This window comes from Solanum verrucosum, unplaced genomic scaffold (assembly GCF_900185275.1).
Source record: "Solanum verrucosum unplaced genomic scaffold, falcon-dt-bn FXZP01000712.1, whole genome shotgun sequence".
NCBI lineage: Eukaryota > Viridiplantae > Streptophyta > Magnoliopsida > Solanales > Solanaceae > Solanum > Solanum verrucosum.
Window position 1 is genome coordinate 17,960 of NW_026019976.1, and position 13,866 is coordinate 31,825.

Below are 13,866 nucleotides of genomic sequence, written 5' to 3' on the forward strand. Positions count from 1 at the left end.
AATAGTAACTATTTTAGTAGCGAAAATGCAACAATTACTACCAGTAGCATATATTTATTTATTTACGTAATATAAAGGTGTTCCTTCAAGAACTAGGTGGAGTGAGAAAGACAAATTCATAACTTAGAGTCGGTCGATAAGTTTAGCATGAGAATAACTTATTACATGTATGTATTCTAAATATGTTTAGCTTGAGAATAATTTATTTTTTACATGATTTCAATTGATATCACAAAACTCGCCTTATATCCGTATTTGAATATAATCTAGAGATAATTTGTAGGTATAAGGCAAAGATCTATCTTCTTATGCATTACAATTCCTGGCCTAACAGTTGTATCAATGTCCTCTTTTCTCATGCTCCAAGGCAACTTCCAATCAGATGCATAAAGAAGATTTGACAATGCAAGTTCCACTATGGCAACCCCAAGTGTAATAGCTGGGCATCCTCTTCGTCCAGCTCCAAATGGAATTAACTCAAAGTTTTGTCCTTTAAAATCAATATCGTAATTCAGGAATCTCTCAGGAATAAACTCATTTGAATTCTCCCATATCTCGGGATCTCTTGCAATAGCCCAAAAGTTAACATAAATTGTGGTTCCTGACTCAATTTCATATTCTTCTAGTATAGACTTTTTCATTGATTCTCTTGGTAGTAGGAGTGGAGCTGATGGATATAATCGTAATGTCTCCTTTATTACTGCTTTAAGATAAGGCATGTTTTGGATGTCATCTTCATTTACAATGCCTTTTTTCCAATTGATTGTCTAATTTCCGTTTGAACTTTCTTCATGGCTCTTGGATTCCTCATTAAGGCTGTCATCACCCATACTTTTACAGCGGCGCTTGTGTCTGATCCTGCTACTAACACGTCCTACAAAGAAATTGACACACAAAAAAGACATAAATTGTCAATTCATGAGAAAGTCTCAACAAGTATGGGGAAAATCATGTTGGGAGTACCACCCCGAATGAGCCTTGTAATGCGTGATCCGGATATAGTTGAGGCACCAATGTGGGCTCCGAACACCAGGTGGGAAACGAAAAAAAAAAAAAGACTCAAAGTACATGTACTAACATAAATATACAAGATTACCATGGCAAGTGCTTTTGCATCCTCCAAAGTGAGATCAATTGTAGTTGATTTCTCTTTCTTCAATTGAAGCAAAAGATCAAGAATGTCTCCTTCCATGGATTTTGGCCTCTTGGGATTAAGATGTTGCTCAATGAGTTCTTCATAAAAATTATCCAAGTTCTTGAAATTATTCTCAAGTCTATCTATCAATCCAGTAAGTTTATCAATCCAACTTAAAGAAGGAAAAAAATCATAAACAAAGAAGCTAGCCATCATTGCTTGAGTCGCAATTAAAAGTTCATCAAATCTCCTCCTTTCATGTGCTTCTTCATCATACCTAATACCAAAAGCAACTCGACAAATAATGGTACTTGTTAGTGAATATAACATAGTGCTCAAGTTGGTGACTTGTAAAGTTGTAGCTTGTTGAGATATGTCATTGCATACTTAAAACATCTTTAAGATTAAATTGTGATGTCATTCTCAAATATCACTACATTCAATTGAACAAAAAAATGTGTATAAAAGCAACTCAATAGAAGATCTATTTATAGGTTACATTTGAAGTTGCATTTGGCAGTGACACATCAAAACCATGATGTTCTTTATATTTTTAGTAGCTTTTCCTATTATTCTCATTTTTCTTCTTCACAAAACCAAAATAAGTAGAAATACCAATCTACCACCAGGTCCTTTAGATTTGCCAATCATTGGAAATTTGCATCAATATGATAGTGTAACTCCTCATATCTATTTTTGGAAACTTTCTAAAAAATATGGAAAAATATTCTTATTGAAATTTGGTTCTACTCCGGTAGTTGTAATTTTTTCAGCAAAATTAGCAAAAGAAGTAATGAAGACACAAGATTTAGCATTTTGTAGTAGACCCTCTACTCTTTGCCAACAAAAATTATCTTACAATAGTCATGACATAGTGTTTTCACCAATGACTATTGGAGAGAAATTAGAAAACTTTGCTTACTTCATTTATTTAGTCTCAAGAAAGTACAATCTTAGTTGTATGACAGAGTACTAATTCCAAGTCAATAAATATAACAATACACAAGACTTCCTTATATACAATTTTTAACATCTAACCAGGATTAATTGATAAGATTTTCACTTCAACTTGTTAATTCATTGGAAAAATTAACTATATAGCTAACAGCCGACAAGAGAAAATATATAAAATTGACACATAGAGTAGTTAAATAATTACCATGATAATAGCCTTTATGTTGTCCAAAGTAAGATCGATTGGAGTTGATTTTTCTTTCTTTAATTGGAGCAGAAGATCAATAATATCTCCTTCCATGGATTTTGGCCTATTGGGATTGAGATGTTGCTCAATGAGTCCTTCGTAAAGCTCATCCAAATCCGTAAAATTCTTCTCAAGTTTATTTATTTTCCCGGAGAGTTTATCAATCCATCCTAAGAGAGGAAAATAATCAGAGACAAAAAATCCAGCCAACATTTCTTGACCCACTTTTAAAAGTTCAACAAATTTCCTCCTTTCGCGTGTTTCTCCACCATACCTAATTCCAAAAGCAATTCTACAAATAATTGTAGTTGCAAGTGAAATCACTATATTGCTCAAATTTGTAATTTGTGAAGTGTGAGCTTTTAGAGATATTTTTTTGATCATTCTTGCTACTTCATCTTCACGAATTGGACGATAATATTGCACTTTCTTGAGACTAAATAAATGAAAAACACATTTTTCTAATTTCTTTCCAATAGTCATTGTAACGCGACATAGCGATATCTTGACCATTGTAAGACAACTTTTGTTGGCCAAGAAGGCAAGGCCGACTACAAAAAGCTAAATCTTGTGTCTTCATTACTTCTTTTGCTAGATTTGCTGAAGAAACTACAATCATAGTAGAATTACCAAGTTTCAATGAGAAGATTTTCCCATATTTTTGGGAAAGTTTCCAAAAGTAGAGATGAGGGGTTAAACTATCATATTGATGCAAATTTCCAATGAATGGCAACCTTAAAGGACCTGGTGGTAGAATGTTTTTTCCACTCCTTTTGGCTTTAGGAAGAAGGAAACTTAGAATGATGATGATAACAAGGGCTACAAAGAGTGGAAATAACATCATGTGTTTTTTGGAAAAGTCTTCTATATCTTGTATTAAGATTTTCCACAATTTCTTTCATTTATAGTACTCTCTCGCTTGATTTAGAGGACGAAAGAAATAAATTTTTATCTATAATTATTTTGAAATAAAGTTTACATAAAAATACTATAAGTAACAGTAAAAGAAGGTGGAACTTTGGATCAATGGCTATGATAATAATTTAAATCATGATGAAAATACTTATTTAGGAAATAGACAAATAGAAAGAAATTTGTAATTTAAAGGAAGAAAAAGAGATTGCATTTATTTATAAGTGATAGAAAGGGATAAACATCAACTACACACTTCTGATATTTTGGGAAGTAGTTTGATCCTAATTTCATAGTATGATCATTTAGTTTAAAATTCTAAACTTTGTTTTTTTCTTTTTTTGTATGGTGATTTTCATGAAAGTTACACAGGAAAGTTCACAAGCCACAATATTTAAAGCTTGAAAAAATGACTGTTTGTCCTTTATCAATTTTTTCCACATTGTCTAGATAAATGTCTCACCTATAATTATAATTACATAGAATTAGACAAAGGAATTTGATAATGGAATTTCGAAGCTTTAATTTACGTCTAAAATTTTTGTATTCATTCATTGTCTAGAAAAAAGAATTCTAAATTAAATTTTGTATCGAAATAAGAGAGTTGTCAGGTATTAACTGCCCTGAATTTCTTATCATAAATGGATTTTCCTTTGCTTAAAAGGAAAACACAAAGGGTGTGTTTGGTATGAAGGAAAACATTTTCCGGAAAATGTTTTCCAATTTTCTCATGTTTGGTTGGGTTAAATGTTTTGGAAAATGTTTTCCAAATCAACTCATTTCCTCAAATTTAAGGAAAATGACTTCCTTTCAAAACTTAAGGAAAACATTTTCCAAAACTCTCTTCCAACTTCCAATTAAAAAAAAAATTGTTGAAAAAATCAATTTATTTTGTCCCTACCCTCAAACCAGCCCCCCAACCAACCCCCCCCCAAAAAATAATAATTTAAAGCTTGTTTTTAAATTCAATTTTTTTACCCACCCTCATGCACCTCCTACCCAGCCCCCACCCACCCCACCCCTACCCCCCCCCAAAAAAAAAAATGTTAAGTTTGTCTTTAAAAAATATTTTCAAGTTCAAAATTTCATTTTTTCACGCTACCCTTGACCCCCCCACCCACCTCTTACCCAGCCCCCCACCCCCAAAAAAAAATTTCAAGTTTGTTTTTAAAAATATTTTCAATTTCAAAATTTCATTTTTTCACCCCTACCCTCGACCCCCCCCCCACCCACGCACCCACTACCAGCCCCCACCCCCCCACCCCCCAAAAAAAAAAAATTTAAGTTTGTTTTTAAAAAATATTTTCAACTTCAAAATTTCATTTTTTCACCCTACCCTTGACCCCCCCACCCCCAAAAAAAAAATTTAAGTTTGTTTTTAAAAATATTTTCAATTTCAAAATTTCATTTTTTCACCCCTACCCTCGACCCCCCCCCCACCCTACTACCAGCCCCTCCCACCACCACCACCCCAAAAATAATTTTAAGTTTGTTTTTCAAAAATATTTTCAAATTCAAAAATTATTTTCTACCCTAGTAAAAATAACAGATATTTCTCAAAAAAAAAAAACATTCATAAATCAAACACTAAAAATCTTTTCCGGAAAATATTTATAACTCACCAACCAAACATGAGAAAATAAGTCAAAAATCAACTTGTTTTCCAGGAAAACATTTTCTAGGAAAACATTTTCCTTCATACCAAACACACCCAAAGTCTACATATTTGGCTAGTCCTTTTCTAGTAGGAAAAAATTTATGACTCTATAAATACAGGAACATTAATTCTAACACAATAGCATTCATAATGTAGTCCTAAAGCCTTTGAAAGTATTGTCTAGGGGGGAGAATTTGTGGGACATAAGTGATACGTTATCACTTGTATGAACCTCTTTATATTACGCGTGAATGGGTGAGGTTATTTCTCTTTAAATTTTGTACTTTCATATTTATATAGTAGATTGCTCATCTCCTCTTTGGACATAAGTCGATTCATCGAACCATGTTAAAGATTTGTGTCTTTTGGTATATTTCTAGTTTATATTCTTACTCATGGTGTTTCGAGGTTTGCTTTAGTAGCTTATGCATGACACTTAATTATTTCGGTCCTAACAAAAGTAAAGTAAAAAACTTTATAAGGGATAACACAAGTTGAATCGGTAAGTATGCTTTTTGGCAAAAAGAGACACTGGTTTTTGCACGTATTGCACTTGGTGTTGCAACAATAGAGTTTATAATATACATTTGATTGCAACAATAGAGGTTATAGATTTCATTATTACTATTGCACTGGACAGGAATCGAGAATCCCCATGTTAATTTAATTCCTAGAGAATTAGTAAATTAACTACCAAATTTCCGCGACATCCTTTGAAACTAGAAGGGAGATTTTATTGAAACAACAACTCCATTACAAGTTTATAACGAAAAATGACAGACATAAAACCATACGACCATATTATTAAACATGGATATCTAATTTAAACATTGGAGTTTGGTCTTGTTTAATTTCTAGTGATAATTTCTAGGAACAAGGCATAAAGGTTCTTTTTTGTGCATTGTAAGTCCAGGCAAAACATCTGTGTCAATGTCTTCTTTTTTCATTCCACAAGGCAACTCCCAATCAAAAGCGTAAAGAAGATTGGAAAGTACAAGTTCCACAGTTGCCACACCGAGTGCCATAGCCGGGCACCCTCTTCTGCCTGCTCCAAATGGAATCAGCTCAAAATTTTGCCCCTTAATATCAATATCACTATTCAGAAACCTCTCAGGTATAAATTCTTCTGGATTTTCCCATATTTCAGGATCCCTTGCAATAGCCCAAACATTAACATGAACTATAGTTTTTGGTTTAATTTCATATCCTTCTAGTATGGAATTTTGCATCGTCTCTCTTGCTATTAACAATGGACCTGGTGGAAACAATCTAAATGTTTCTTTTATCACTGCTTTAAAATATGGAAGATTTTGGATGTCTTCTTCATTCACTACGGACTTTTTACCAACCATTTCTCGAATTTCAGCTTGAACTTTCTTCATGGCATTTGGTTTAGATATCAAGGCTGTCATTGCCCAAACTACAGCAGCTGCACTCGTGTCCGTTCCACCAACTAGCATATTCTACAAGAGAAAGTGTGAGGATAAAATTAAATGCAACATTTCATATCAATTGAAATTGTTTCCTAATCATATCAGAAAATGTTATAACATGTGTAATATTACAAGTTTAAAAAGGCACTTCTTGATATTTGACCAACAAAGTTTCTTTATATTATGATTGTGTCACAAACGTGACTAAGGAAAAAACTTAGTTGTATGACAGAGTGTTAATACCAAGTCAATAAATATATATATAACAATACAAAAGACTTGCTTATATACAACTTTCAACATCTAACTAATGATTAATTGATATGAATTTTCACTTCAATTTCTTAATTCATTCGTAAGGTTAACTGTTTAGCTAGGTGTAAGCAGTCGGCTAGAGCAAATATATAAAATAGACATAAAGAGAATAGTTCATTAGTCATTATTACCATGATAATAGCCTTTATGTTTTCCAAAGTAAGATCGATTGGAGTTAATTTTTCTTTCTTCAATTGAAGCAAAAGATCAATAATATCTCCTTCCATTGATTTTGGCATATTGGGATTGAGATGTTGCTCAATGAGTCCTTCATAAAACTCATCCAAATCCTTAAAATTCTTCTCAAGTTTATTTATTTTTCCGGAGAGTTTATCAATCCATCCTAAAAGGGGAAAATAGTCAGAGACAAAAAATCCTGCCAACATTTCCTCCGTCACTTTTAAAAGTTCATCAAATTTCCTCCCTTCGGGTGTTTCTTCATCATACCTAACACCAAAAGCAATTCTACAAATAATTGTAGTTGAAAGTGAAATCACTATATTGCTCAAATTTGTAATTTGTGAAGTGGCGGCTTGCTGGGATATTTTCTTGATCATTCTTGATACTTCATCTTCACGAATTGGACTAAAATATTGCACTTTCTTGAGACTAAATAAATGAGCAACACATATTTTTCTAATTTCTTTCCAATAGTCATTGTAAGGCGACATAGCAATATCTTGACCATTGTAAGACAACTTTTGTTGGCCAAGAAGGGAAGGCCGACTACAAAAAGCTAAATCTTGTGTCTTCATTACTTCTTTTGCTAGATTTGCTGAAGAAACTACAACCATAGTAGAAGAACCAAGTTTCAATGACAATATTTTTCCATATTTTCTGGAAAGTTTCCAAAAGTAGAGATGAGGGGTTAAACTATCATATTGATGCAAATTTCCAATGAATGGCAACCCTAAAGGGCCTGGTGGTAGAATGCATTTTCCATTCCTTTTGGCTTTAGGAATAAGAAAAGTCAGAATAATGATGATAACAAGGGCTACAAAGAGTGGAAAGAACATCATGTGTTTTTTTTTTTTGGAAAAAGTCACCTGTTTTCTATATCTTGTATTAAGATTTTCTACGATTTCTTTCATTTATAGTACTCTTTCTGTTTTAATTTGTTTGGTTTGACTTCGTAGTACGATATCAAACAAACTATTGTTCAGTGTGAATTCGAACATAAAATCTTTATTTTTTAAAAATTACATAAAAATTCTACAAGTCACAATATTTTTTTTAAAGCAAATTTACCACTTGATAGTGTCTAGCAACCTTTTATTAAACATAAAAAATATCAAGGACAAGTACAAGCAAGGGGGGCTAGGCCTTATCTTACTAATCTTAATGATGTACCTAACTTCTATTACCTAACAAGCATGAAGAAAATAAGAGCTAGAGAGAACTAAGTATTTTCTGATCACCACAGAGTTTGTAATACACTCCATGATAATATTACAAATGAGAATGCATGTAAAAATATGTCAATCAAGAACAAAATAATATATTATTTAACTATTCAAATAGTAACTAAAACAAAGAATAACAGTAATCGAAGCTGGGACTTTGGATCAGGGGCTGTGATAATATTTAAAAAATGAAAATAGAAGGAAATTTGTCATTTAAAGCTGGAAAAAACTGACATTGCATTTATAAGTGATAGACTATACTTTTGATATTTTAGGAGGTAGTTTGATTCTTTAATATTCATGAAAGTGACACAGGAAAATTCACAGGACACAATCATTAAAGCCTGAAAATGATTTTTCCTCCTCTATCAATCAATTTTTTTCCATATTATCTAGATATTTATCTCACCAATAATTTCAAAGGCAATTTGATAACTGAATAAATAATTGATATTGTTTCCTATTAAAAGGGGAAGGAATTGATAAACTCGAAAATATTAAAGCTTTAGTTTGGGTCCAAATATTTGGATTAATACATGGTCAAGGAAAAGAAATTCAAAATTAAATTATGAAGAAGGGGTAAAGGTTACAATATATTGGAATCTCATATCAATCGGAATGGGGGAGGAAAGTAAGAAACTTGATAAAGAATAACATAAGTTCATATGGTATGTACATTTTTTGGGCTCAGTGATGGCATTGCCAAGGAAGAAATATATGAGCGTTGTTGGGCAATGTAGATAATACATGTTTTTCAATTGGGCTATGACAAATATGATATTCAACTTTATGGCATGAGTCTTTTCTTTATGGCATTCAACTTTCTCCAATACCAACTACTATCTTATGGAGCTTTAATTTATGTTCACAGATGTCCTGGTTCTCTTTCATATACACCCCATGTACCCATCTTTTTTTACTATTAATTGCCACATCAATTTACCCACTGATGCCACATTCCAGAATTTACTAATTCCTTTGATATTCATACCACCAAATTACTTCTTAGGTACACATACTTTGTCCCATGCTACTAGCGCATATATACTTCTTCTTATCCTCAGAGCTACCCCATAGGTACGCCCTACATTTTTTGTCAACTTTAATCATGCTTTGGAGAAGTATAAAAATAGATCCCCAGAATTATTGTAGCTGCGCTAGTGTCCGTTCCAGCCACTTGCATATTCTACTAGAGAAAATGGGAGGATCAAAACTTACCACAAACTATATCTTCATGTATTCAAAACATTATATTTCTCATTTTATCTATATTAAAATATTTTTAAATCAAGTAATCAGAAAATGTTATGACATGTTTATGCCACAAATTTAAAGACATTTTTTAATATTTGATAAAAATCTTTCTTTGTATTGTAGTCATGCCACAAACATAACCATGGAAAAAAACTAGCCACATGAAACAATATTATTAACACCAAGCCAATGAAAGGTTAACTGTTTAGCTACGTGTAAGCAGTCGATGTAAGCAAGTAGATATATATTTATCAGTACCGTCATATAAAACAGATACAAATGAAGTAGTTCGTTACCATGATTATACCCTTTATGTTGTCTAATGTAAGATCAATTGGAGTTGATTTCTCTTTCTTCAATTGTAGCAAAAGATCAATAATATCTCCTTCCATGGATTTTGGCTTATTGGGATTGAGATGTTGCTCAATGAGTCCTTCATAAAACTCATCCAAATCTTTAAAATTCTTCTCAAGTTTATTTATTTTTCCGGAGAGTTTATCAATCCATCCAAAGAGAGGAAAATAATCAGAGACAAAAAAGCCTGCCAACATTTCTTCAGTCACTTTTAAAAGTTCATTAAAATTCCTCCTTTCGTGTGTTTCTTCATCATACCTAATACCAAAAGCAACTCTACAAATAATTGTAGTCGTTAGTGAAATCAATACTACTCAAATTGGTAATTCGGGAAGTTACAGCTTGTTGAGATATTTCTATGATCATTCTTGATACTTCATCTTCACGAATTGGAATAAAAGATTATACTTTTTTAGACTATATAAATGACCAACACATATTTTTCGAAGCTCTTTCCAGTGGTCATTGTAAGATGACGTGGCAATATCTTGATTATTGTGAGACAATTTTTGCTGGCACAAAATAGAAGGTCTACTGCAAAATGCTAAATCTTGTGTTTTCATTACTTCTTTTGCTAATTTTGCTGAAGAAACTACAATTATTGGAGTAGAACCAAGTTTCAATAAGAATATTTTTCCATATTTCTTGGAAAGTTTCCAAAAATAGATATGACGGGTTAAACCATCAAACTGATGCAAATTTCCAATGAATGGTAACCTTAAAGTGTAACATCTCGCAATTTGAAATAACTAGGAAGAAGCTAAGAAGTTGAAATAGTCATTTTTGGAAATAATGAAAATCTGGAAAATTTGTTTAAGTTAGGAAAAGTTGAGTTTTGGCCAACTTCAAACAGCCATAACTTCTAGCTCATGATGAGTTATAGGAACTTCCAGATATGGTAGGAAAGATCTTGGAATGATTTTTCTTACGCCACCGAGTTTGCGCGATTCCGAGTTCGTATTAGTAAGTTATGTCTTTCGGAAGTTGGGCTGTTGGATTAAGGAAAGTCTAATCCGGGTTTGGAAGGATAATTTAGTCTTTTCCCTACCTAATTACTCTAATTCATTTTTAGGGGATTTATTGGGGGTAAAACCAGATTTTGGTCAGTTTAGAAAATTTAGAATTTCACGCTAGGGCTTGGAGAGAGAGAAAAGAGGAGAAAGGAGAAAAGGAAGCAAGAACATTCAAGATCGTCGAAGCTTGGCTTGTGGAATTCGTCGAGGGTGATCCCTACAAGGTATGTGAGGTCACATAGTGTTGTGTTAGTTCACCCACAAGCCAATCTTGTTTCAATTCAGTGAATTTAAGTTGTTTGAATGCAAAGAAAGTGAGTTCTTGAAGAACATTGTTGAAAATTCGTTGAGTTCTTGATGGTTGTGTTGTTGAAGTCTCTTGTTGATTTGATTCGTGTTTTCGGGTGAATTTTCGAGTTAAATCTGTTGTATGTTGAGGGTTCCATTGATCCTAGGCGTTTGGGGAAAGAACCATTAAAGTTTAGAGGGTTTAGAGATGAAAAATGGAGAAGAAAAGTCGTTAAACACCTGGGTATAGGGATAGGGCGTCGCGCCCCAAAAGGGTCCCTGAATGTTCACCCTTGGAGCGCCGCGCCAGCCAACGCGCCCCAGACCAGTCCCTGAATGTTAAGGGCTGGCGCCCCGCACCTCTCAGAGCGCCAGGGACGTTAGTTCTCCCCATTCGTTCCCCAGTCCCCCACCTTTTAGTACTTGTTCCTTAGTAATGTACCTATGTTCCTAAGTTGATTCCAACACTCTAAGGTACATCTAAACATCATGAAATCATCCATAAACATGAGATCATGAACCTTGAATCCATAATCCAATTCAAGAAAAGTTAGGATCAAAGTCAAGAGAAGTTAAGAGTCAAGTCTAGAAGCTAAGAAGCAAGTCAAGCAAAGTTTTTAAAGTTTTCAAGAGTCTTTAACAAACGTTTTAACCTTGTTTTAAGACTTAAGTTTCAAGTTAAGTAAAGAGTTGAGTTCATTTCGCAAAAAGCTATTAGGGAACTAAGTATTCCCAAAGAGTTTATAAATGTTTTCACATTTGAGCAAGAAAAGGGAACATCGTTTCCAAGAGAGCTTTTAAGCTAAGTTTTTGAGTAATTATCTCAAACCAAAGAAAGAAGTTTTGATTTTAAATCATATGAGCTAAGTATATTTTGGGAGTAGTATTGAGCACCGATATGGGGATGCGAGTTCATACTAACTCAAGTCTCCATAAACCATGTAGCCATTATGGGTAGTAAAGGATCATACTTTTTAGATGACTCCTTAAGATTCTTTTAGCATAGACTAGTGGATCCACTAAGTTAAGTGTTCTATATGAACGCAAAGTATAGAACAGTTCTGGTAGCGTGGGTAAGACGATGTATCACTACTTAGACTCATAGTGGTAATTGTCGGTTAGAGAATCTCCCACATAAACTATATTACTAGATTATATGAGTAAAGTTGAGTTTGTTATTGCATTTCTTTAACGAACTAAGTTGCTTTTACTGTTTTGCAAAGCGTTTCATATATTGCATGTGTTTTATTGCTTTATTTTGAGTTAAGTTATTCATGAGTTGAGAAGAGCGAAGGTAAGTGTTTCTTTCATAATCTTTTCAAGCCTATGTATTGTTTAGCATTCCAACTCGCATACTCGTACATTCAATGTACTAATGCCAGTGGCGGTGTGTTTTTTGCACCCTTTTTGGCTTTAGGAAGAAGGAAAATAAGAATGATAGGAAGGGTTACAAAGAGTAGAAAGAGCATCATTTTTGTCTAATTATCTTGGTAGTCACTTGTTGTGTCTAATGTTTTTTTTTACCCTCCCTAGGAGCTCCCTCCCACCCCTTTTGCTCCCTTGGTGACTCGAACTCGCAACCTTCGAGTTGAAAGTGAGGGGTGCTTACCATCCGAGCAACTCCCGCTCGTCACTTGTTGTGTCTAATTATCTTGTGTTAAAAGACTTAATAAAGTCATCAAACTTTTCTCTTGAGGAGTTTAATTTCCACACCCAACAATATAAAAATTGTTTGGTCATGACCTAAACATATGGAATATTATCAAGGGAAAGTTACATATTTTGAAGCTCGATGAAAACTATTCACAATCGTTAATTAATATACATATGTTATACATTTGACGACTATTTTTTTCGAAGGATAGCTATTTAAGTGAATTTTACTAGCTTTTCCGAAGCTATCCCTTAGAAATCATTTTATAACACTAGTTTTTTTTTCTTTTTCTTTTTTTTGTAATTATGACATTGCACTTATCTTTTTTTCTTTTTCTGTTGTTTGTAACAAATCTTTTTAACTACTAATTATATACTTTTTTATTTACTCATAAGTAATTACTTGTTTATAGCTTGCTATTTTATGGAGCTAGTTAGGTACTAGATGCTTTTTCACCACAATTCAAGAATCTTTTCACGTAATTGTACTTACTCATGTTTTGTTTTTATGTAAGATCATTTCACAACCATATAATATATAGTTAAAAAATGGAAAATATGACATGTGAAATAATGGGAGTGGGAGACAGGTCACGATTCATGAAAGTAACACCACCAAAATTAAAAGAAATTAATCAAAGTTGTCGTCTACTCTAACTTAAATTAAAATTAGTGAATTTTTATTTTTATTTTATATATATATATAACGGTGGATTATCTACGTCTAGAAAAAAAATCAGTAAATTTATCTGATTATTTATGTAAAGATCCGAAAATATTATTGGCCACGAAAATTAAGGCTTGAAAATTGACCTTTAATTTGTCCTTAAGTAATCACGTTTTCCAGATATTTTGGAATTTAGATGCTACGTATAATAACAAGAGTGAGATGTGAGAGTTAATAGTCCAAAGATAAATAAGTGTCTAAAATTAGACAATAAAAATAAATAGATCAAAAGAGTATGATAATAATAAATCATAACTATATCATTTTTTTGAAAGTAAGAAGACAAATATGAATCTTTTCTGTTGTAAATTTTTTCAAATATATCGTAAGAAGTATGATTTACACCCTAATTAATCATTTAGTTTATCACATCAATATCTCTTTCACTAAAGAATATTATTAGCACAAGTTTGGTGCGTGTTAAAATTGGCTATTAATTAATTTGTCAAGAGACTCACACAGTCACACGTAATACTTTGTGCTTATTATTTGACAAATAATTTGTGGCCAAAAAGAAAAAA

At 32.7% G+C, this 13,866-nt stretch overlaps 1 protein-coding gene and 1 pseudogene across 1 annotated transcript; both read right to left on the minus strand.

The window, feature by feature from the left end:
* Positions 1–266: 266 nt before the first annotated feature.
* On the minus strand, positions 267–3,180 carry LOC125817320 (5-OH-xanthotoxin synthase-like; annotated as a pseudogene).
* A 2,579-nt stretch (positions 3,181–5,759) lies between these two features.
* LOC125817316 (5-OH-xanthotoxin synthase-like) lies at positions 5,760–7,672 on the minus strand. Its single transcript, XM_049496848.1, has 2 exons — positions 6,785–7,672; positions 5,760–6,368 (listed from the first exon to the last, which is right to left on the minus strand). Exons 1-2 carry the CDS (start codon positions 7,670–7,672, stop codon positions 5,760–5,762), a joined length of 1,497 nt encoding a protein of 498 aa, XP_049352805.1.
* Between the last annotated feature and the right edge of the window lie 6,194 nt (positions 7,673–13,866).